This window comes from Tasmannia lanceolata, unplaced genomic scaffold (assembly GCF_043159265.1).
Source record: "Tasmannia lanceolata isolate RefF3 unplaced genomic scaffold, GAP_Taslan_0.1 ptg000024l, whole genome shotgun sequence".
In the NCBI taxonomy this organism is placed as follows: Eukaryota; Viridiplantae; Streptophyta; class Magnoliopsida; order Canellales; family Winteraceae; genus Tasmannia; species Tasmannia lanceolata.
Window position 1 is genome coordinate 4,620,157 of NW_027518701.1, and position 25,745 is coordinate 4,645,901.

Genomic DNA, 25,745 nt, shown 5'->3' on the forward strand with positions numbered 1-25,745 from the left:
GTGAAGAGAAGATACCCTAACTCATTTCACTTCTTCTATCTCTTTTCCTCTCAACAGAAGAGATCCAAGATCGAATTCAAGCATACTCGGTCTAGTTTTAGCATGTTAGAAGATCCAATAATAGTGAGACAGACATGTTGGCTCAATCAAGAGTCGATAGGAACCGAGTGGAGATTTTTTTTACTTTCTCCTTGAGTCCTTGTTGTTTTGCCCTTCTCTCTTTTTGTTTTTTTCTGTTTGTGTGTTTTGCTTTTCTGTGGTATCAACCCTCTCGTCATGGGGTCCTCCCCCTTTCTTTCTCTATAATAAAATTTCTGTCATAAAAAAGACATATACTACTTGTTTTAGACACCTAAAAATAGGCTTGACCTAGAATTTCTAAACACTAATATTTTACTTGCCAAAGAAAACAACAATAACTAGGAAATATAGTCTTTCAAATATGATGGTTTCCTAACATTCCTTTTAGGCTTGATATTCGGTATAGATATTCGGTATAGAGCCCTCCACATCGCCAAAGGATGCGCCTGCATTAGATATCAACTTTCATTTTCAAAAGTATACATTAATATTCTCGGATACAACCCTTGAACAGTTCAAACTTTTAATTTAGCAAAAATGCAAGCCTTAAATTGCTGTACAAGAATGCATATTTAAGCTGGAGCTGTCTACTATATCTCGTCATATTTTGTAGCAACAGTCAAATCTATGAACAGTATAACAGGAACAAACTGAAATGAAATCCTCCATAAAATTCCTATAGAGCATTAGTCTCGCAAATTATCAGAAGCATTCACCAAAACCGAAATTTCACTTGAGAACCTCCGAACTAAGATGTTGTAGAGGATCTCAAACACCTAATTACAAGGTAGAAGATTGCCATACCATTGGACCTAAAAATAAGGCAGCATCAGCAACCCTTGAAGTGATCACAACTTGGGGTTTGTACTTCTCCAGACATTGAACAATGGGAGCTGCTCCCAAGTATGTACTAACACCCTTCATGTATCAAAACAAGAAGATCAGACCTGAATGTTTATGAAAAATGAAAACCAAATTGTGACCATGAATGCATGTCTATGAAAGCGTCTGGCTGTGTGTGTTTCAAAAATAACATAATTTATATGCACATATAAAAAAAAATAGACAAAAATTTGCATGCAAGGGTACCATATTCTTACACCTTCCATAATATTGGATTTCTCACATGAAGAACCACCTGAAATATAAAGATAAATTGGAATTACTATGCTACAAGCATAAGAGGGCTGGATGCAAAGGATTAAACAATAAAGGATCTTGACATTCTGATTTAAGCACCATGCATCCATTTATGATGCAGATAATGATTAATTGATAGTTTGACTTCAGCTGCCCATAGAAAAATGCCCATCAAAATTTAATTGTACTGATATAAGATCATTTATATCATTCCAATCAACTTGGAAATGGAAAGAAGGCAGAATAACACTTGATATTTTTCATACTTCTGATGAAGAAAATATTGTTCACTTCACTAAAATTTAAAAGAGTACCTGATTTTGATAGGGCAACTTCATATGCCACGGATACAGTGATATCGAGCCCTAGACTTCTTGCTACATCTAGGACTATTTTCTGCGCACCAAGTGGATCCACTACCAACAAATAGATTCACAAACATATGAAGAACTTCAGTAACAAAAAAAAGCCTTTCAACCTAAAGTATGGAACTGAAATCTTGCAAATTGGTGAATGATAAGAAGTTCTAACCTGCACCCATATTGGTAACTATACAAACTCCTCTTTCCACAGCTAAAGGCAAGAGCAAAGACATCCAATCCGAAACTGCACAATCAATGAAAAGCATCACAGGGAAGAGAGTTTATCAAACTAATGCTCCCAAAAATAAGCTAACATGTTAGAACTTTTAAGTAAGCATGACCAAAACAAAAATAATAAAACAAAGGCTTGGTGTCCAACTGTTTGTGTAAAATGGTTATTTCCAAAATGAAGCTAATTTTTCTTCCATTTGAATATCATGTACAAAAAGAAGTGCTAAATGTATCCGAACATGGATAAATTAAAAAGAAAACACACTTGAAATGAAATGAAAATATAGTTAAATCAACAATTAGGATTAGTTTGAAAGTGCAATCTAATTGAATTGTGGGTGCAATTTGTCTGTAAACTTGCTTTAAGAATACAACAAAGTAGATCTTAGTATATGAGTCATGATCTTCTAGAAACTTAGATTTAGACATGGACAACATCATATATAAGAGACCTAAAGTTAGCTTTAATTGCCATCTTTTTTGGTCAAATGGGATTACATAAATATAGAAGAGAAAAAATATCAATAGACTTGATAGCGAAGTGGGACATCACAAAACTAAAGCTAAGAAGAAAATCCATTCCAAGATTAACCAACAGCTCACAAACTTTTTCACATTTGAAATGAAAATGAAGCAAAGTAACTTACTCTGAGAATCATACCCATCACCCCCAGACATCATAACTTGGTAACGTTCTGCAAGTGTTCGTTCTGCCAGGCACTCGAGTACGAGGTAGTCCAATTCTTTCACTCTCTGAAGCAATTTGAGAGCGGCCAATGGCCTGTCTCCTCTGAACCCTGCTCCGCAACCAATGTAAACCTTTTCCTTTCGCCTCCATACATTCTCCCTCTACAAATGTGAGCCATCTTGCCTCAGCTCTTATGTTCTTTTCATCCAAAGCAAATAAAATGTAAAGAACTTAAACAAAATTAAACTGACCAGCTTGAGCTCGGAACTGTATACTTCTAATTTCACCTTGTTTTCCATGGTGTATGATCCCTTGAACTGTAAAGCCCTATAACAAAAAAATAACCCATTCTAACTCTCTATTTCAAGGATTTCTGAAATCAGTCAACATACATCTATCGAGAACCGCTGAATAACTCAATTGGGTAGCTACAATGTATCAATTGTTAAATAATTGTTACTGCAACAATCCCTTTAACCACAAAATCCCAGTACAATACCCATATGAGTCTCACTGCAGGCACTTCAGAAAAGACCGAACTAACACAACCTACTGAGAATGATTGAATCATAAAGTCTCTATAACAAAGTTACCTATGTAACCATCTACTGAAAGGAAATCAGCCAACTGAGAACATCTGAGTAAAGCAATTGGGTGGCAAGAACAAAATAGTTGAATTGCTAATAATTTCAACGATTTCTTGAACTGTAAAGCATATAATGAAAATACTCATATGACACTACACTACAAATACATCCCAAATCAACCTAAGCTAATCAGATACTACTATTCTCCAGGATTCCTAGAAATATAGTCTATAATGATAATACCCATGTGAAAGTCTACTGCAGGGAACAGCTAAAAGCTAATATATGTCTCTCTCTTTTTAATGGCAAAGAATTACATTGATGAAAAAGAAGGAAAACACAGGGAAAACCCCCAACGATCAAGATGATCAAGCAATACAAGGGCCAAGAACATAACACAAGAAAATTACACCTCAAGGGGGAAGGAAATCTAAGACTTCCAAATCTGACCTAGAGCAACCATCCCTCACTAACCTATCATCGGCCTCAGAATTTGCCTACCTCCTTACATGATGATATGAGATAGAGGAACCCACCGCCCAGTCTGATATTTCATCAATCCAATGAGCAAATAGCCAAGGAGTAGATGAACTACCCTCTAACCATTTTATTACATTAAAAGGGCACCCAACCCTCAACATCTACAGCTGCTCCATCAAAACCGGCTTGGCATCGGACCGTACAACCAAGCGGTTCTACTCCAACATCATTATTCCTTGGTGCACTGCTCTCAAAGCCTCATTGGAGTCACCGACTCCAATAGGGCTCGAGAACGCCCAAATAGTATTACCATCCTCATCTCTTAGGATTTCTCCAATCTGCCGGACCAGGGTTGCCCAAACTTGAACCATAAAAGTTCAACTTTAATAATCCGCTACTAGGGGGTTCCCATACCTGAGAACTAACCGGTCTTGCCTCTCTACTATTACAAATAAATAATTAACATTTACCTTGCCGTACAAGATCATGGTCCGACACAAATCGGAAACTAAGCAAGGCTCTAGCCCAAGCAATTGTAAGAGCTATATGACCTTTATGAAAAGAAAGAGTAGGGATTTCACCAGCTAATATATGTCTCTTAAGAACAATAAAATCAATTAATTGGGTGATGAGAAATAATTCGAGTTTAAAATTACTAATACGAATCTAATTTATCAGATTCTAATAAATGATTAGAGATTTAAACTTCTGTAAACTATGGACTTCCACAGTATGTTTGTATTGAAAACTCGCATTTCTAGTTAGATCTCAATTTCATTGTAGAACTAAAATCCATGGGAAATTTGGGATATTTTTTTTTCATTGAAGACACTTCCTTCACAGTATTTCTAAAATCTAACCTAAAACTTGAAAAAAAAAAAGGCACTAGAACGAGATTTGATACCGCTTCGATTACTAAAAAAAATAAAAATCATACAAACTTTGATTGTACTGCGAACGATTAAGCATGAAATTAGAGTAAACACGATAGAAAAACTGTTAAATGTATGAAAAATGAAATAAAGAGGCTGAATTTTCTCAGAAAAGAAGACCTAACGATCTTTTACAGTTAACCAGAGAGGGGTTTTTCAATTTACCTGCGGAATATCCTTCTCAAGAGGAAGCGTGCATTCACATACTAGGGAAGAAAAACCCCGTATTCATTACCGGGAAGACATTTTAAATTGCGCGGGGGTGCGCCACGGCCTTATGCTGTTCCCCTCTCACCCTTCCTAACTTTACTAAATAGATTTCTATTTTGGAGAGGAATGATAGATAGAAGGGAGCCCTTCATAAAGAGCCAAAAAAAAAAAAAAAAAAAAAAAAAGGGCTCTTGATTGGATCCACCTCATCAAAATGTAACTGATTTTACCTTTTTAACCAATTTTAAAATGTAACTGAAAAAGGCGTGGATCGAATAAAGAGCCCTTTTGCCGCTCTTTGGGTATTGCCCGAATGATTTAGATCCCCAGATATTTTGGGGTCACTGTTTTTTTGGCCTCACGTGCATTGTAAAAATTCTAACAGTTTCCTAGTAGTTCTGCTTTTATTTGGCAGCTAAACACCCCTGGTAGCCCACATGACACTGAAAACCTAATAATAATACCCGGTGAGCGGGGAGGACCATGGTTTTAAATTTCGACTGAAATCCGAAATTTCAAGTTTAGGTTGAGACCGAAACCGAAATCATACATAGTCAAAATGGTATTTTACCGAAATTTCGTTTCGGTTGAAATCGAAATCACACATAGTAGAAACGGTATTTTATTTCGACCTGAAATTTCAGCCAAAATTTTAGGGATTTCACGCAAAATTCTTGATTTTTGTTAATTCTTTAATATTTTCTTGAATTTTCGGCTGAAAATACGGTAATTTCAGCTGAAATCCTCTACGAGATAAAATATTATTTTATTAGATTTCGTCAGATTTCGTCGAATTTGCATTCCTAAACCGGAATTTGAAACCATGGTGAAGACAAGCTTTTTGTGCAACCGTACCGGTTTATAATTTTCAAGGGATTTGCTAGGGACCATCGCATAAGGTATTTCGCAGATGGGATGTTGCATGAGAGAGCAAATCCCATTTTTCCAACTTGTTATTAGCACAAACCATGTTTTGATATTTTCAGTAAGGCATTTTGTCTTTTAGTACTTAAGAGCTGTCAAAAAATTATAGCTCCCGTAGAGCTGTCACAAGCCAATTTAAAGAAAAGACCAACAGGGTTTGTGCAATTATTAAAATATGATTGTGCTGATATCATTCCCCTTAAAAAAACCTAGTGTGCCCTGAAATTCTTCTCCATAGAGGGTTAGAATCATCCTGTGGAGAAGATTTTCTAGGCACACCCTACCGTACGTCATGGCCCAACAAATGAATGGTTTGCACCCAAGTAATATGGACTGTTTTTTGGGCTACACGTGCATGCACAGCGTCCACCATATAAATTCTCAGAAACTACTTACTCAGTTGGTCCAACTGGCATCCATCTTGCCCCCTACCAAATCACTAGCAATTGTACCAAAGCACTTGAAAAAATATGAATTTTTTGTGGTACCATTAACAAATGCACCATCTTCTACTTTCCCACCATTCTACTGGACGTTCACATGACAACCAAATGACACTTTGGGAAGCCTACTTGAAGACTACTCAAAGACAACTTCATTACTATTTTACCACTTGACTATTACTCTAGGGGGGGACACGGTTAAGACAACCAAACGGAAATAAAAAGCCCCATTATTAAAACAAGAAGTACACATATAATTTCCCTAACTACATTTCATGTAGATTTCTTCTTATTTTCTTGCTTATTTTTTTGTAAACCTTAGAGAAAGAGATTAAATCAAAGTTTCTTATATTCTTTTTATGTATCAAATGATTATTTAGTTTGTCTAAGATATTAAAGAAACAATCCTTCAGTAGCTGAACCCAAGTGACCTAATACATAAACCAAAAGCCATTTGAACTCTACAAGTGACAGACTCAGAGGTATCCTAGAGCCACTTATAGCATTTATACTTAGGCGAAAGATCCTCCTCATCAAGCTCGTCTCCCATGCACGGATGCACCTATATAGGGTGCTTAATCAAACTTGTTGAATAGTTAATCAAGCATTGTGTAGATTTGATCTCCACCTGGATTTATTTTTCTACATCAAATTGAGACAGAATTAACCTTTTCGGTGCACTACTTGTAGTGGCAAGTGGCGACATGCATCGTGCTAACATTTTGGGGAGTACTAACCCAAAAGAGGGGCCGCATGTGCCATGTGTATGGCCAACCCAAAAAAGAGTAGCCACATGTGAGGAAGAGTTTTATACAAATTGTGCACGTTTTGAGGACGAGACCGAAGAATTCAGCACTCTGGTTTTCAGTAAACCATTTGGCTATAAGCCGAGCTTTGTAACGCTCTATGGATTGAGCATCTAGCTCAATGGTCAAGGATGCTTTCTTTGACCTAGAGGTCGGGTTCAATCCCAGCTTACCTACCCAAAAAAGGTATTAAGTGTCATAGAGGGCTTTGTTAGACCCGGTGTTAGAGCAGGTAATTAAGCATGTAATGGCTGGTGGGTAGTAAAGGTGGATGATTAGGTAAAGGAGATTTTGCAGGTGTAATGCAAGGAGGACCAAATAGGCGTCAGTAAAACATATTTAAGCTTAAATATGTATTTTAATTTTCTAACCGCTTAAATATGTATTTTAATTTTCTAACAAAATACTTGCAAAAAAGGTTAATTTTTAAAAATAAGTTAAGAAATACTTTAAACACTCAAAGAGAACAACTAAGGGAAATGATATCCCCTCCCCCCCTTTAACGTTATCCGTTTAACTTTCAAAGGTAAGTAAAAATATTAAAGAGGGTGAATTTATCCTCAAGCAGTGAATCATTCTCACGGAAAACGTTAAAAGGGGAGGATTTTATCGGTCACAGGGAGGGGGGGGGGGGGGGGGGGGGGAATGTCATTCCCCAATCATTATTGGAATATACAAGTAATAAGGTTTTGAAACAACTTTTGAACAAAAACGGTTTTTCTCTAAAATAGAAATCGAGAGGAAAATAATTTGTTGGAAAAACATTTATGTCATAATGTTTTTTATTTTTTTTGTAGTATCAAACGATCAAGGAAAAAAATCACTAAGTATTTTACGTGGTTGTCAAACATGCACAACCAAACCATTGATAAAATGGGATTCCCGACTCTGATATTCGTAAATAGAACAGCTGCCATGTGTTCTCATTCTGATAAGTACACGAGCTTGTCCTATGTGACATCATAGTAGAGAGATCATCCTAATATTGTTTGATTAAGTCACCTTTTGATTGTGGAATGTGAATCATTGACCATTTCTGTTTGATTATCTAATTAATTTGATTTTGGACCATGACCCATCTACAATAAAGCCTAGGGCCCACTCACTTGATGGACTGTCTAAATCCTCCAACGTATAGCCACAACTAGTAACTTAGTAGTGTCCATTACTGTTTATCCATATAGTGTGACAAACCCTCGCTCGAACCTGTATGGGTCGTCAGTCCGGCCCAGGTTATATAGAGCGGATTGCAGGCTGCAACTCGCTTGTATGAAGCAGGAATCGGCCGGTCAGTCACGATCACTAGATCCACGCTGATCAAAAGGTCATTAAAAAATATCAATGTCTATTCTCCACTGGGATAGAAATCCTTGGACGATCCGGTAATGATCCATTCGGATCCAATTTTGGATCTACTTTCTAAGTATGGTTCAAAATCCATTTCAAATTAGATCGTCCTTCAAAGTGTTCTTCTTCCATTGTACACAATTAAGGACTAGGGTTACGGGAGGAAAGAACGAAGAAACTGGAGAGGAGAATCAACGTCCAGATACATAGTAGTGAAATTAAATGTGCAGGTCATTTTCACTTAAGTTTTCAAATATTACAGAAAGGAAAACACTTTGAAAATGGGATTCCGTGTGGAAAATAAAATCGTGAGTGACATCACTGTTGATTTGACTCTTTTCAAGATGTATTTATTGCTTTTATGGGGATTTGAGCTCCTTTGCCTTTTCTTTTAGTAGACGTGCTCTAATGGTTGATGCACGTTTTTGTAATCTTTTTACCAAACTGGATCCCGTTTTCTAGCCGTGCTCGGAGAGGAAAATACCTTTATTGCATAGAAATAAGTAAAGTAAAATATGAATGGTAAGGGCCAATGATGTTGGCACTACTATGTTTTGATAATTGCACTAACTCAGCTTGTCTTTTATTATTTATCCAGCTCTCAAAAGTTATTACCGTTCCCAAGAAGCTCTCGGAATGCAATTAAAAGGGAAAAGACAAGCTGAGTTTGCGAAATCATTAAAACATGTTAGTGCCAATATCAGTAGCCAATATTCTCATATGTGCACCCTCCCTTCAAATCCCCATCGGCTTCAGATACCCATCGGACATCTCCGTGGATCATTTGGTAAGGACCTCTTGTTAGTCTTGTCGACAAAGAAGGGACAGTTGGCACGTGGAGGTTTCTCGGTTTCTCACGTGCTTGGTAGGTTGGTCGATGCAGGCTTGTAGCAATGAAACACGAGAAATCGTCTGCTGGGGTGAGTTCGAAAACTTTAGATTCTCTTTCAATTTATCGCGATCATTTGCTGATATTTTGCTGAGAAATCGAAAAGGAAAAGGTGTCCACTCTCTTTTATCGTTTTTCTATTCAACTTTCAGATGCCGGAGCTATAGTGTCAGACGCGTTTGCTGAAAAATAAATAAGACGCGGTCTGATTGGTTATCAAGCACCGAAACAAAATTGATGACATCACAGATGACGTATCTTGCCCAAATGTGGGCCCACAGCTTTCTCGTCAGCCATCGACCACATCACTTTCCTTGGAATTCGGAGATTTGTAACTTTGCTTTGTGGGCCTACATTACATATACGAACTCTTTTCATACCAAAGATGTCATTTTATAGTTTTAATTTCCATTTATGAGTATAGTCCATAAGAGCTTTTCTATAATCGATAGCCTTGTAGCAAAAACAAATACAATTGGGTCCACATAGTTGGGTGATCTAAACCATTCATTTTCTGGGGCTGACAGATATAGAATGGATCTTCAAATTTTTATTGTTGATTAGGGCTGCACAACAAAACCACTCAAACCGATAAATCAAACCAAACCGGGCCATTCGGTTCGGTTCAGTTCGGTTTTTATATCTACCGGTTCGGTCGCGGTTACGATTTTCACAAAACCGATCCAATCGGTTCGGTTCACGGTTCAGAAAATATTAATCCGCAAAACCGAACCGAACTGGCAATTGATATGAAAACCGAACCGAACCGAACCGGTTCAGATATCTCTTTTTAGTATTTTTTGCCGTTCAACTTCAAACTTCAAACGGTTCGTCCATTATCCCCAAAATCAAATGATCCAAAGTTGTCCATTATCCCCAAAATCAAACGGTTCGTCCAATATTAATCCATTATGTCTTTTTCTATTTATGACTGCTCATTACTTATAGGTAAAATACAAATAAACCGTGAACCGAACCAAACCTAACCGGTCAAAACCAGTTCGGTTTGGTTCAGTTCAGCTGCCAATCGGTTTGGTTACGGTTTGGAAAAAATCCAAACCGATGGGATCGATTCGGTTTAAGAAATTCCCTTAAACCGAACCGGACCGAACCATGTGCAGCCCTATTGTTGATTGTGGACCCGTCGTGTTTTTTTACCGAAGCAACTCCTCCAAAAATGTCCCTCATTAGATGATCCTAACCTTTCAATTAAATGAGATTTTCTCATTAAATATAAACCATTTTCCTTTTTTACCAATTCATTTGCAACCTTATAATGATCATAAGACTAGAAGTCTAGAACCAAATGAAATGGTTGATTTACACTTTTCGTTTTGTTAGGTGAGGCCCACCATCTCCCCCTAACCATGCATTAGGTGGTGCCTACATTTTGCACCTCATATTTTGATGTAGTAGTGCCCACTATTAACACCTCATGTTCTAATGATGTCGCGCTCTATTTTACACTCATGTAATGGCGTAGCCCAAGAATGCCACTGATTTAATAAATTCCAAGCCCCCTTCCCCCTCGAAAAAAAAAAGAGATAGCCCAAGATCTTATTTCTGTGTGTGCGTGAAGTTCAATATTTTTCAAAAGGTACTGTGGGGCCCATATGATAGGATGATCCAAACTCTTCAGTCGTTTGGGTTACAGGTAGGACTGTCAATCGGGCCGAGCTTGGGCGGGCCTGAGGTGCTCAAGCTCAGCCCATGTCTATACAACGGGCTTCGGCCTGAGTTCGGGCCTGACTAAATTAGAAATTTGCTTGCCCAAACTCAACCCAAACTCCACAACGGGCTTCGGGCCGAGTTCGGGCTTGCCCATCACCTCTTATTTTCTGCAGGAGAAAAGACTAAGCTAAGCACAGAAAAAGCCAATTTCATAGAAAGCCTTTAAACTTGTTGGCTTTGGCATGTGAGAAAAGCCACACCGATTGATTTTTTGCCAGATTTAGTCTTATTCATTTAATAAATCTAAGGTCGAACTATAGCCTATAGGATATGATGATCCAAACCGTTCGTATGGAGTGGGCTGAAGAGGGGCAACATAAAGAAAGAAAATAAATCTATTTAACGTCGAACTATAGCCTATAGGATATTAATGTTTAAGTAACCTATTTAATTAATATCTACTGATTTTTAAGGAGATAAAAAATCTTAAAAAATTATATAGTAAATATATTATCGGGCTCGGGCCTATAACGGGCTGGACGACCTTTGATCAAGCTCAGCCTAAATTAGAGTTCGGGCTTCAAAATTTGACCAAGCTTGGTTTGACTTGTTCTCATTTTAATTATGGGCGGGCTTTTAGCTGGCCGAACGGGCGGGCTTCGAGCTTGCCCATCCCGATTGACAGTCCACGAATGTGGCCAGCAAATCCCTATAAAAAATAAGAAAATCTTGAAAAACAGGAAAAAAATGGGGTGACCTGCCTCGTGCGGGTCCAAGATTCGTGACTCGTAAATTTTTCCGGGTCATTTTGACCCGGCCCGAGTGACCTGAACCCGTACGGGTTGGGTCAAACCCGGCCCGGTCTACCTATGCATTAAGGTGGGCCCATCATTGTACAACCATGGATTTCATGGGCCTATAATACCAGGACGATATTAAAATGAATTCATTAATTGGTAAAGACAAAAAAAATGGGTGGGGCCCATCACCCATGTGGAAATCCTAGGTGATATGGTCCACGCGGTTCCTTCGCCACTTTTATTTCATTCGGACGATAAATTGGATTCGGAAAAATGACAAGACAGATTGGTTTTGAAAAAGTGAAAACTACTTTCCCAAAAAAAAAAACGAGAGACTTCTGGGAAAGAGAACAGTCAGTAACGAATACTAGCTCGGGAAGCGATCGAGGATGAGCCACGTGGGCAATGATCGTCCCTTATTAAAAGTCCTCAATAATCATCTAACACGTGGCTTCATATCCATCGCTTTAATACAAAAAGTCGCAATCTAGAACGCCTTGAATTGAAATTTGGTTTGGTAGATGAATCGAATATAAAAAGATAAGATCTCATATGGTATTTCTCTTACCTTTAGTAAGGAAATAGATAGAGGTAAGAACCCAAGAGAGAGAGAGAGAGAGATGGCTTTGAGCGGTGGGCGTGTGTTTACGTTCGTGTCGCACGTGCTGGGGGCGGTGGGAGCAGTTCTAGTGTTGGTATGGTGTATCCATTTCAGAGGAGGACTTGCCTTTGTAGCCACTAATAAATCCCTAATCTTCAATGTATGTTTCTCTATTTCAACTCTTCCTTGTTTTTCCTCATTTTTAGTTTTTTTTTTTTTTTCATCCGTTTTTATGGGGTAATGTTATCAGCACAATTGTATTTTGATATTTGCACAAACCCAGCAGTTTTTTCTTCTTTTAATTGGCTCCTAAGAGCTTTTTGTGAAATGTAATAATCTTTTGACAGCTCTTTAGATACTAGAAGATAAGATAGTTTGTGAAAATCTCAAAATATGGCTGTGCCTGTGTTCATATCATTTCCCTTTTTATGGGTTCTTCTTTTTCGTCTTCTTTATGGCTTTTTGTTAAGCTTTTAAACTGATTGGTGGTATGTGATTGCGTAGTCGGTAACTTTCTTTTGAGGTAATATTAATGGGTTTTCTTTTTTATGATAGATTATTAATTGGGTGAAAGGTAAGCGATTTTTATTTTTATTTTTTTAGGTTTTTCTTAATGTTTTATTTCTCATTCTACCCTGCATTTTATTTTCTTGTTTTCATGAATTCATTGATTAAATCCTCCCTGTTCTTCATTGGGTGGTTGTATTTTTTATTTTATTTTCCTTTTTGGGTGGGAGTATCTAACTTGGGGCTATTTAATGGTATTTCTTGGTTTATTGAACGATTTCCGATTCTCTGTTGATTGTTTTTTAGTCATGAAAATAAGGGACTGACTATATCATTTTACATTTATTGATCTTTCTTTGTCTCAAGTGTTTGGTGGCCTTTGTGCTGCCACTGTTCCTACAATCTCTTGACTGGTCTCTTGTCTCTGTCATCTACCATTCTACCCATTTAGTTTGTTGTTGAAGTGGCCAAATGCAATGTGACTCTCTCTCTCTCTCTCTCTCTCTCTCTCTCTCTCTCTCTCATTTGGTTGGTACAATTGTACATAATTTGGCACTATTTATTTATTAATATCTAATTTGAGACCCTTAAAATTAAGCATTACACACTTGTTAGTTTGTCTTATATGTAAAATGTAAAAGCAAATCAAATAAGTCTAAAACTGATTTGGTGGAAAATACCTAAACTTTTCAATACCAATTCAATTTATTTAAATGATTCAAACAAAATTGGGTTGTTTGTGATTGATGTAAGCTTAGTACCCCTTTTAGATGTTGGGTTTAACATTTTAGATTTTTTGTTTCTTAGTTTTGTATTTTTGGATTGTTTGTGTGTTGCTGCATAAGACCCATTATTTTCATTTGCATTTATTTATTTTTCTATTTTTGAAAATGGCAGATTATATTAAGGTGAAAAAAAAGGAAAGAACAACCGAGATGGTCAGTACAAAAGAAAACAATGCAAAGGAAAATGAAACGAATGATAGCCAAAAAGAAAAAAACTTGAGGGAGAAAATAAAAAATATCTAAGCTATCCAACTGACTCCCGCCCTCGCCAATTTGTTGATGTCATTGTTAGCTGATCTTCTAACGTGCTGGAAAAGGGGGGAGAATCCTTCTACTCAGGCATGTATCTCGTGAGTCAGGCCAACGAGCAAATCTTCGAGGATGGGAGTCAATCTTCGAGGATGGGAGTGACTCCCATCCAACCACCTAATGACATTGAGGGAGTCTCCCTCAATGATCACTCTACTCTGGCCGGAGCTCCTTGTAATCCTGATGCCATAGAGAACTGCCCTCATCTTTGCTTTATTGGAATCAGAGATCGCAATTGGGTCCGAGAAAGCTCACCTAGTTAATCCATTTTCATCCTTAAGAACACTGCCAGCTCCTACTGGTCCTGGGTTATCCATACTAGAATTGTCGAAGTTGAACTTCAATTGACCTAGACCAGGAGGGGCCTATCTAATGGAAGGAGTCTTAGCATGCTCAATAATAACACATATCTCTCTCTCCTACCACGCCAAAATTCGTAGGCAGAGATGAACCTGAAACTTGGAAGGATCTTCACCTAGAAATAGTCAAGGCAATCACCTTCAAAAAGATGAATTGCGACATCTTAATCAAGCATTTAAATTTTAAAGACACAAACAATCCTTCCTTCAATAAAACCCAAATGGTAGCCAGGAGGACCACAATCGAAAGGATTTTCCCTCTTTCTCATCACGGGACAGAGAACCAACACTCCAAGAGATCAACAAGTTGAGCCCAAAAGACCCGTGCCAATCTGAATCTCTTGAGCACACGACTCCACATCGATTCACCTGACTCCACATATGAAGTGCAATGGTCAATAATAAGCATGTGACGGCTACGCAAGTGATCCATTGTAAAGATTTTATTAAGAAATGAGCCAAACGTGCAAACCCTAGGAGAAATTGGACTACTCCCTACTCTGGCAAGAAACGAGAGTATAGGATAAGGAACCATCTTATGGTAAAATGATTTGACTCTAGAAAACCGTAAGAGCTCTAGATCCAAACCCTTTTGTCTTTGCCAGTCTTTTTAATACAACAATACTGAAATATCTTGATGCAGGAGCATCCTCGAGATTCACTACATCAGCCTTCGTATCTCCTTTGGCACAGGATTGTTGCATTTGATCATGTATACATGTAGTGGTAGTTTGGTAATTTTGTGGTTTTTTTTAATTTTTTTTTATTGTTTTAGTCATATGCCATTTAGTAGGGATAGCTTAGTCGTTGTTGGTATTTCTCATGTCCATTTTAGGCATATGGCATTTAGGAGGGGTCATTAGGTAAATTCAAGGTTTCAAATTTCGGTTACGGTTTCAATTTCGGTCGCCACGGAAACGGAAACGTTTTGGTTTCGGTTGGAAATTTCCGTGGAAATCTTGTAAAATAAAGGAAACATATGAAAAAATATGCAAATGATAGAATTTAAAGATGAAACTTCAGGAAAGGCTAGAATAAGCACAAATACACACTTAGAATCACAAATACACACTTAGAATCACACTTAGAAATCATCATATAAGCAAGACAACCATCCATAACGGTTTAAAAACATCAAACACCTAATGACTTGCATTGTTGCGCATGTCAAACAATTTGGTACCTGCCAAATTTCACATCTTATTCATATAAATATTTATAAATAATGCGTGCACGACATTTTGCATTCACTTTGTGAAATGTTACAAAATTTCTGCCAAAATTTCGGAATTCCAGTCGAAATTTTGAAATTTCAGGGGTCCGAAACTAGTACCGAAACCGAAATTTTAAACCATCCCTTTAACAGAAATTGTTGAATTGGCCAAATGAAATGAGACTCTCTCTCTCTCTCTCATGTGGTTGGTAGAGTAGTACATAATTTGGCACTATTTATTTATTAACTATCTAATTTGAGACCCTTAAAATTAAGCATGAGTGCATGCCACACTTGTCAGTTTGTCTCATATGTAAAATGTAAAAGCAAATCAAATAAGTTTAAAACTGATATGGTGGAAAATACCTAAACTTTTCAATACCAATTCAATTTATTTAAATGATTCAAACAGAATTGGGTTGTTTGTGATTGATGTAAGCTTAGTACCACATTTAGATGTTGGTTTAACATTTTAGATGTTTTGTTTCTTAGTTTTGTATTTTTGGATTGTTTATGTGTTGCTGCATAAGACCCATCTCTTTCATTTGCATTTTTTTATTTTTTTGAAAATGGCAGATTATATTAAGGTGAAAAAAAGAAGAGAAAAACCGAGATGGTTGGTACAAAAGGAAACAATGCAAAAGAAAATGAAACAAGCTCCAGGTGGGAAAATAAAAATAAAAATCCAAAGCTATCCGGCTGACTCCCGCTCTCACCAATTTGTCGATGTTCAATTTGTTGACGTCACTGTTAGCCGATCTTCTAACATGCTGGAAAATTGGGGAGAATCCCGCTACTCAGTCATATATCTCGTGAGTCGGGCCAATGAGCAAATCTTCAAGGATGGCAGTGACTCCCATCCAACCACCTGATGACATTGAGGGAGTCTCCCTCAACGATCAGTCTAGTCAGGCTTGAGCTCCATGTAATCCTGATGCCCTAAAGAACTGCCCTCACCTTTGCTTTATTGGAATAAGAGATCATAATTGGGTCCGACAAAGCTCACCTACTTAATCCATGTTCACCCTTAAGATCACTGCCAAGTCCTACTGGTCCTAGGTTATCCATACTAGAATTGTCGAAGTTGAGCTTCAATTGACCTAGACCAGGAGGGTCCTATCTGGGGGAAGGAGTCTCGACAGGCTCACTAATACACATATCTCTCTCCAACCACACCAAAATTCGTTGGCAGAGATGAAACTGAAACTTGGATGGATCTTCACCTAGAAATAGTCAAGGCAATCACCTTCGATCTCCATTCTCTCCTCTTCTTCTTCCTTGATTTGCAAGGAGTTCTCCATTCATCTTTGATTTTAGCTTCCCCTGGCCAAATCTTCTTCATCTCATTGCAGCAATTTTATCAAAATGAGCAAGATCAAAAGATGCTTAGAATCGTGCAATCTCTTGGTGGAATTCCTAGAAATAAATGGATCATGGACATTTATGTGAGATGTTCATGTGTAGTTGCATCCTGTAAGTAAGTCTTTCCATCTCTCCTTTTATCTCCTATAATTGTTTGAGAATTTAGATGTGAATGTTTGTAAATGTATTTATTAGAGCTTCATAGCTTGAGTCTCTGGATAGTCGCATGTTACTGAGATCCAATCAGATGATCTGGAGTTCTGGACATAAATCCAGTAAAGAGCACGAGTTCTCTGAAGCTTCCTTTGAGTTGCCACTTCTCAATAACAGTGCTCTGCCCTAGATGAGCTCACTGTGCATACAAAGGCTGCTAACAGTATCATTTAAGTAGTTTGGAGTTGATTTTCTTCCAGATTTATCATGCAGAGAACTTTAATATTTGGCCGAATGCTTGGTGATATTGGAACTCTTTTAATATGGCTTTAATTAGTGTTTAAAAATGCGGATGCCCTGTGGAACGTGGCCGATGAAAATCCCAGTCGACTTGGCACGGCACGGTTGAGTACTCCTGTTGATGCGGTCATAATTCGGGAGAGTCAAAAGAGTTTTTATTGACTCTGTAGGGCAAAACGCGGATGCGGCGTAATGCGGAATGTGGCCAAGGTAAAAGGCAGCAGACTCCGAAGAGTCGGACTCGGGGGGGTCGATGCGGACGTGGGGGAGTTTTAAAACTATGGCTTTAATAGTAGTTGAGGTTCCAAATAAATGACGCTTTGAAGGTATTCCTTGGGAAGGATATTCTATGTTCTGAAACAATACACCGATGAATCGTTTTGGACTATACTTGCTTTCTCTAGTCCATTATTCATTGGTATTGTTAATGACATGTAATCTCTTGAATTCTACATTTGCCCTCTGTTTTGTGGTTTAAACTTTAATACCAGCTACCTTGGACCAATTGTTAATTGCATTGAGGTTTCCAATTGAAGAAGTGGAATATTCAGCAAGCTACATAAGGTGTACAGGCCATAACTAATGATTTGAGTTGCGGTTTTACTAAGCTACAGTTATCTAGAACTACCGACCCATTGGTTGCATGTTACTCAAACAATGATGATGACAAAGAAGCTTAGGTGTCTGAACCAATTGGAGTAGATAAAATTATGAACTCTACAAAAGGGATTTTAAGACACCACTCACTTCATTCAAAACAGACTTGCATTGGGTGATGCCTCTCTTCCATATGGTTTCTAAATAGTAGATTAAGGCTCAATTATACCCATACTCATGTGTGAGACTGAATATTTGGAATTGGAAGAATCCCAAGTCTATTGGAGACAGGCCTATCGGCCACTACTAGGATTCACAACTTAAGAAATCTTTGATCTCAAAATTACACTTTTAGCCTCTCCATATCTCTTTACTTGGGCAGCTCTCACACTGTCGGGCAGTTACCTTCCATCACATCTCTAGAAGCAAAGCAACTCGAGTCACCTCTCTGTCAAAGAGATTACGTCTGAAGTTTAACTTCCACGAGATCCTCCCCTCCACCCACTCAAAGCAGTCTCTGAGGAAAGCATCTTTATCCAAGGTCACTGTAAAAAGGTCGGGAAACAGAGGAGCCTCTTCACACCACTTATCAACCCAAAACTTGATCATGTCACTGGAGTAGACTAAGCCAAGCTTGTGTAGCATGGCTGGCAAATGATAAGTGACGATGTGCCCGTGTACCGTGTCAGTGGTAATTGAAACTATGAATCTAATCCTTGATGAATATATGATTTTGTCTCATAATGGCCCTCTGAACTATCAGTCCACTGAACCTATACCTGTCACTAGATATCCTGATATCCAATGACCCAGGGAGGACCCATACCTGCTTTCAGTGACTCGAGCCCAAAGATGATGTCTCTTCTCCCCAAACCACCCTAAAACTTCCCTACCAACGCTTTGTGAACACCGACCAGTCTTCTGAAGCTTAACTCTGACGGGTTTGCTCACTTCTTTCTTGCACACAACATGACGCTTCTTCTTTTCTATCGGCCCACCCTCTCCTCTAAAGCAACCCCCTCTGAGTCGGCTCAATATGATTAATCACACTCATGGTACATTTGAACAAGGATAGTTTCTTGTAGTTTTGTGTGAGTAGTTGGATTTCTTTCCCTTTTAAACAATCACTTTTAGAATTTAGTTTGTTTTGTATCTTCTTTTGGATCAGAATTTTTCTTCTATTTAGTTTTAGATCAGAATTTCTCTTTTAGTCATCTTTGCAGTGTTAAGAGTAGTTGCATTGTAATTAAAAAAAGAAGAAGAGTAGTTGTATTGTAGATTGGTTTTGGATGGTTTTCTTGCTTTTGTGTTTCTCTTTTCTATATATGTTGTTTTCTGTTTCTGTGTGTATTCTGTGACATTGTCTCTCATTCGGTTTCTCAACAAAGAAAGAAAGAAAGAAAGAAAGGTTATAACAATGACAAGTGATCTAGTGCTATGCCACAAATATCTTCAGTATTTTCAAAATATCACATTTGTTTAGTCATTCGTGACATTTTGATAAAACGACAAAAATCCCGAAATAGTCCCGAGATTTTAAATAGCGTGATAATATCAGGATATTATCCCCATTTTTTGTGATATTTTTATTATATATTTTTTCTTAAATTTTACTCAACTCAACTCAACTCAACCAAGCCTTTGTCCCAAACTAGTTGGGGTCGGCTAAGGAATCCTTTAGAAAATTTTCATGAAGAAGGTGAAAGGATCTACCCAGCTCAAATTAACTAAGTCTAATCCTTACACTAGTTGGTTTCATCTACATGGATCATTTTCTTCCATTCTATCCTATCCAAGGTCACGTTCTCTGTTATATTCCTAGCCTCAAGTCTTTCCTCACTGTTCCTACCCAAGTTTTTTTCGGTCTGCCCCTACCTCTTTTTACTCCATCAACTTGGCACGAGTCACTTCTTCTCACTGGAGCATCCAAAGGCCTACGTTGGATATGCCCAAACCATCTTAAGCAGTGCTTTCCCATCTTCTCCTCAATTGGTGCCACCCCGACCTTTTTATGGATGTCTTCATTTTTAATTCGATCTAACCTTGTGTGGCCGCACATCCATCTAAGCATTCGCATCTCCACTACACTCATCCTATGCAGATGGCCCAACATTCTGAGCCGTACAGCATGGCTGGCTTCATAGCTGTCTTATAAAACTTTCCCTTCAACTTGGTTGGTATTTTATGATTGCATAGTACTCTTGATTCCTGAAGCATGCTTCCACTTCAACTTGTCTTTTTATATATATTTTAAATAATTTTATTTTTCTCATTTTTTCCAATATAAACCTGAAAAAAAAATCATTTTTTCCGATTAGAAACCTGAAAAAAAATAAAAAAATAAAAATATCCCGAGATTTTTCGTTGCCGAGAAATTCCCAAGAACAATATTTGTGACATAGATCCAGTGAAGCAAGCCTGCATGACATGCACCATTCGTAATAGAAATAAGGAACTGCTTCTTTTTTGTGTATTGATCTTTGCTTGTCTCACGAGTATGCATTTAGTTATTAAATCTGTCAGATGCAATGGGACTCTCTCTCTCTCTCTCTCTCTCTCTCTTATTTGGTTGGAACAGTAGTTCATAACTTGGCACTAATTATCTAGGCAACAGATATCTGCACTACCATGTTTGATAATGAGACGAACTCACCTCGTGTTTTCTTTTTTAATTGGCTGCTGAGAGCATTTTGGGAATTATAATAGCTTTTGGCAGAAGGTTAAATAATAAAAAACAAGGTGGGTTCATCTCATCATCAAACCATGGTAGTGGGAATATCAGTAGCCTTATATATTTACTATCTAATTTGATCACCATTAAACTTAGGAATGACTCCTTTGTGAGTTTGTCCCATGTGTAAAATGTAAAAGCAATTCAAATAAGACTAAATGATATGGTGAAAAATGCCTTAACTTGTCAAGACCAATTCACTTTATTTAAATGGTTTTAAAGAATTGGGTTGTTTGTGTTTGATGTAAGCTTCGTACCACTTTTTTGATGTTGGGTTTCACATTTTAGATGTTTTGGTTTAAGATTTGTATTTTTGGATTGACTTGTGTGTTGTTGCACGAGACACTTTATCTTTCCTTTGCATTTTTTCATTGTTGAATCGTCTTTGATTTATTTGGATTTTCAAATTGCATTGTTCAAGTTATGAATTGCTTGTTGTTTGGTATGATTAGCTGGATTTTCTTTCCTTTTTATGCAATCAATTTTAGAAGTCGGGTTGTTTTCTATTTACTTTTATATCAGAATTTTGCTTATGGTCTTTTTTGCATTGTTTAGAGAATGGTTGTTTTGTAGATTGGTTTTGGGTAGTTTTCTTGCTTTGCTCTCTCCCTCTCTCTCTCTCTCTTAAAAAATCTTGGCCTTTTGTTTTCAGTGTATTATACTCTCTCTCTCTCTCTCAACAAGAAAGAAAGAAAGGTTATAGCAAAGTGGAGTGTTCCAGTGAAGCAAATCTGCATCATGTTATGATATTGTGCACCCATATTTCATCATAGGTGGGCAGCCTCGCTCACCTTCAATTTCCCATGGCCCAAACTGCACTCCAATTGGATGATCCTAACCGTCCATCAAGAGTCCATAAATGTGAATTAAGGGCCATTTCGGCAGCCAAAAATACATTGATCTGATGGTTAGGGTTGTCTGGTGAAAGTGAGTGGGCCATAGACAAATTTAGGTTGGGGCCTAACAGGTGAGTTCTCATAGATCAAAGGCCAGGCCAACCCATTTGCAATTCACACATGTGGGCCCACATCATTGGACAATTCGTCTATAAGGAAAAGAGAAAAACTAAGAAACAGAGCCTGCAATGAAACCCATACCAGCATGTATTACAAATTAGTTATGCTTGGAGTTATTTCTCAAAAACACCATTCTTAGAATAAGGGCAGTTAAATCATTTTTATTTTATCTTTCCAAGTTTCTGTACTGAATATTTTTGTTTCAAATTGCAGATTCATCCAGTTCTGATGCTTATTGGTTTCATCATCATAGGAGGTGAAGGTGAGTGACATAATGGCAACAATACTTTTTAAAATCTCAGCCTTTGAATAATGTTATGCTTCTCATCTCGAACATGAAATGATCTTTCATTTCTAAATTTAGTTTTTCTGAAAAATGCAGCAATAATCAGTTACAAAGCTTATCCATTCAGTAAAGAGGTGAAGAAATTGGTTCATCTGATTCTGCATGGCATTGCCATCATACTCGGCGCTGTGGGAATATATGCCGCTTTCAAGTACCATAACGAGAGCGGGATTGTTAACTTGTACAGCTTACATTCCTGGATTGGGCTTGGAACCATCTGTTTATATGCCATTCAGGTAACCGATATTGCTAATTATCATAATAAGTAGTAGATTTTTAGCAACTCTAAGGAGCCGTTTGGATACGCGGATTTTAGAATCCAGGTTTTTAGTTTGAAAACAGTGTAAAAGAGTGTTCATGATCAAGCTGTTGTATGCTGTCCTGACAGCGTTTCTTGGATTTTAAGTGAGAAATTCAGGTTTTAAAAATCTCTCTTGCATCCTGAGATTTCTAAAACCTGGAAATTTGGAGGATCTGCTACTCTCTTGCTAATGGAAAGAAGGGCGAGAAGTAAAAAACGAGTCAAAAACGACGGATGGTCCGCCTCTTCTCTTCTCTCTTAGCTACAATTTTGACGAAATCCCGGATTCTAAAATCCGCGTATCCAAACGGCCCCTAATAGAAGCTGCTATTAGTAGTAGTAGCAACAACAACATTAGCAGCTATGTTGCATAAGTATGAGTGTCAGAATCTGACACGGGTACTGATCGTAAGATTCGGCTAACCTGAAGAAAGAAAGGATTCATGGGTTCACCGATATATTAATCAATTCTAATTTTATTTCTTATAAATGCTAATATGGTTATAATAAGTAATATATTGGAAATTTAGTAGATTAAGTAAAGATAGGGAAATAATATCAGCACAACCATGTTTTAATAATTGCACACAATTAGCCTTTCTAAGTGCACAAACTCAGCTGCCAAAGTCTATTACAGTTCCCAAAAAGCTCTGACAAGCCAATTAAAAGGAAATAACAAGCTGAGTTAGTACCATTTAAAAAAGAATTAGTGCAATTATTAAAACATGGTTGTGCTGATATCATTTCCCTAAATATAATGTTTTATTTCCATATAAAAAACTTACTATTAAAATAGATAAAACTGTGTAATAATTTTAAATTTATTATAGTAGTATTGAATAAAAAATAGGTAAAAGATATCCATAAGTGTCTCATTGAATCTTAAAGTATTGGAATCCTACACGTCTCTGACCTGGGTACGTCGCCCATTCAGAAGAATCCATGTAACATAGAGTAGCAGTAACAGCTGTAGTTATAAAGGCTAGTACTAGCGCTAGCTGGGGATGCAATAACAATGCAGTAGAATCATTAGTAGCAGAATCAGTAACAGTAATAGCTGCATTGTTGTTAGGATCACTTTCCTTTTTTTAGAAGATTTTAATTAAGCTAGATTTCCATATTGCACTATATTTCTATTTTCCTATTTCCTATTCTGCTAATCTATATTTCCTATTTTGCTATCCTTATTTTCTATAAGATGTAGATGCCGTATGGCTTTTTGAGCAAGAAATAAAATCACGTTTAGTGCTTGGCACGTTGGAGGTCGAGTTTCCTCGAATTAACTCATTGGAGGCCTGAGTTTCCTCGAATTAGCTCACTTTCTTCTCTCTTTTCCTCTCAATCTATCAATATTCTTCTTTATTTTCTATCTGATAGAACGGTGTTCTATCAATTGTAGTGTTCAACTGTTCAAAATTCTCAGTCAACGATCAACCTACCCAAGTGAGAGTTCTCGGCCGAGTCTGACTTTACCTTCTGCCTAGTCAATCACTCTTCTTACTCACCCGAGTTAGTAAAAACCGACCGTATCAATAATTGAGTCATCCGAGTTAATTGTTTTCACCCAGGTCGATTTCTCATCTGAGTCTGAGTTTTTAGACTTCTGGCCAAGGAAGCAGGATTCTTCCCTGGGAGCCTTCGATTCCCGCTTTCGATTCCTGCTTTGGCAACCTTGAGCAGGATTCTTCCCTGGGAGCCTTCAATTCCCGTTTCAATTCCTGTTTTGATTCCCGCTCCGGCAGCCTTGCTTCTGGCAGCAGTAAAAGTAGAATTAACAATATCAGTGGTAATAGTAATAGTTGTACAGTTGTAGTAGTAGCTAGTAGCAACATCGGCAGTAGTACTAATATGAACAGCATTAGTAGTTGAAGTAGCAGCCTAGTAGAAGAAGCAACAATACTATAAGGGAATTGCTAGCTTCCATCACAAAAGGCATTTTGCGGCTGGTCTGTCGCACGTCAGACCAGCCACCTTGTGAATGGAGACAAAAGCTGTTGTCTTCATTCACGAGATGGCTGGTCTGACATGCGACAGACCAGCCGCTAAATGCCTTTTGCGATGGACCCTAGCAAATCCCATACTATAATATTGGATTCAATTTCCAAAAAAAAAAAATAAATTATCTAAGACATGGTTGAAATTGTTGATTTTTAACTCGTGCGAGTCAATCGCTAGTCAATCATTGACAGTCAATTTTTCATTAATTTGGGCAAGCCAAAAGAGTTTTAGTAGGGAAAAACTCGGGATTTGGATGAGATATCGACCAAGGTAAAATGGTGTCTACTTGGGCAAGTTAGGGAGTTTTTAAACAGTGAACATACTATAATTTATATTTGCAGTATATATTTTTAAGCTATGAAGTTCTCCTAACTTGTTTTTCCTTCTTTTCATTGAAATTCCAGTGGATTTTTGGTTTCATTGTCTTCTTCTACCCTGGAGCTGCACCATCTTTTCGAGCAGAGGCGCTTCCTTGGCACGTGCTATTCGGACTCTTTGTGTATGTGTTGGCCTTAGCCACTGCTGAATTAGGGTTCTTGGAGAAACTAACCTTCCTTGAAAACTCAGGCCTATATAAATATGGCCCTGAGGCCTTCCTAGTCAATTTCACTGGCCTAGTTGTGATATTATTTGGAGCTTTTGTAGTTCTTTCTGCCATTTCTCCAACCCCCACAGAGGAAACATTTACTTATACGGCGATATCAGATGATTAGCATCTGTTCTATCTGATTCAAGTGGCTGTGATTATCAATCATGAGTTCTAATGTAGACTTGTGTTTGTATGTGCATGTGTATGCTATATAAGCAGTGAAATTTGTTGCATTTGTATGATACATGAGTAGTGATATTTGTTGGGTAATTGTCTACATTAGTAGTGAAATTTGTTGGGTTACTCCCTCCTCTCTCTCTAGCTCGTAATAAGTCATAAACCAGTCCATATTAGCAGGATGTTAGTATTTTTTTAGACGATAATGTGCCTCCCTCGCAGGCATGTGTGTCCCACAGAAATCAGCCTTCACTTTTTTGTGAATAGCTGAGATTAATCTCACTATAAAACATGCTTTTAATCTCGTAGGCTGATTTTTGGGCGACCCACTTAGTTGCAATGGAGGTTAAATAACCTTTTTTTTTAATGCCATTGATTATTATTGATAGGGAAATGATATCAGCACAACCATGTTTTGATATTTTCACTAATGCATCATGTCTTTTATTATTTAAAGAGCTGTCGAAAGGTTATTACAGTTCCAAAAAAGCTCTCGCAGGCCAATTGAAAGAGAAAAGACAAGCTGGGTCTGTGTTATTATTAAAACATGGTTGTGCTGATATCATTTCCCTTGATAATAGTGCTAAATTGAAGGGCGACCTTTCAAAACCCAGCTGCAAGGGTGCCCTATTGGATCCACGTCATCATTCCTTTAATTTTGCTTTTTTAGTATCATTATGAAACGGTTGGGTGATGTAGACCCAATGGGGTGCCTTTGGACTGGGTTCTGCAAGATCTCCCTTCACTTTAGCATTCCCCACTTGTTGATACTTTACATAACAACAGGTTTCTTAGCAAATTTGCTCCCTT

General features: G+C 37.7%; 2 protein-coding genes across 3 annotated transcripts in view; one reads left to right on the forward strand and one right to left on the reverse strand.

Moving 5' to 3' along the window:
* The window catches only part of LOC143857122 (propionyl-CoA carboxylase), a 30,494-nt gene extending 25,673 nt beyond the window's left edge, over positions 1-4,821 (reverse strand). The window contains exons 1-7 of one of the 2 annotated variants that reach the window (XM_077367405.1): positions 4,667-4,821; positions 2,754-2,829; positions 2,462-2,663; positions 1,753-1,827; positions 1,536-1,637; positions 1,182-1,219; positions 886-999 (exon numbers count right to left, since the gene is read on the reverse strand). In XM_077367405.1, the coding sequence (XP_077223520.1) occupies positions 886-999; positions 1,182-1,219; positions 1,536-1,637; positions 1,753-1,827; positions 2,462-2,663; positions 2,754-2,801 (579 nt within the window). In that variant the 5' untranslated portion in view covers positions 2,802-2,829; positions 4,667-4,821. Of the gene's footprint in view, positions 1-885; positions 1,000-1,181; positions 1,220-1,535; positions 1,638-1,752; positions 1,828-2,461; positions 2,664-2,753; positions 4,523-4,666 lie in introns of those variants that run through there. The other variant, XM_077367406.1, reaches the window with a different exon arrangement.
* A 7,324-nt stretch (positions 4,822-12,145) lies between these two features.
* On the forward strand, positions 12,146-25,061 carry ACYB-2 (Cytochrome b561/ferric reductase transmembrane protein family). The gene is made up of 4 exons (XM_077367388.1): positions 12,146-12,352; positions 21,738-21,786; positions 21,907-22,106; positions 24,574-25,061. The coding sequence occupies exons 1-4, from the start codon at positions 12,212-12,214 to the stop codon at positions 24,880-24,882; spliced, it is 699 nt and encodes a 232-aa protein (XP_077223503.1). The 5' UTR covers positions 12,146-12,211; the 3' UTR covers positions 24,883-25,061.
* Positions 25,062-25,745: the final 684 nt, after the last annotated feature.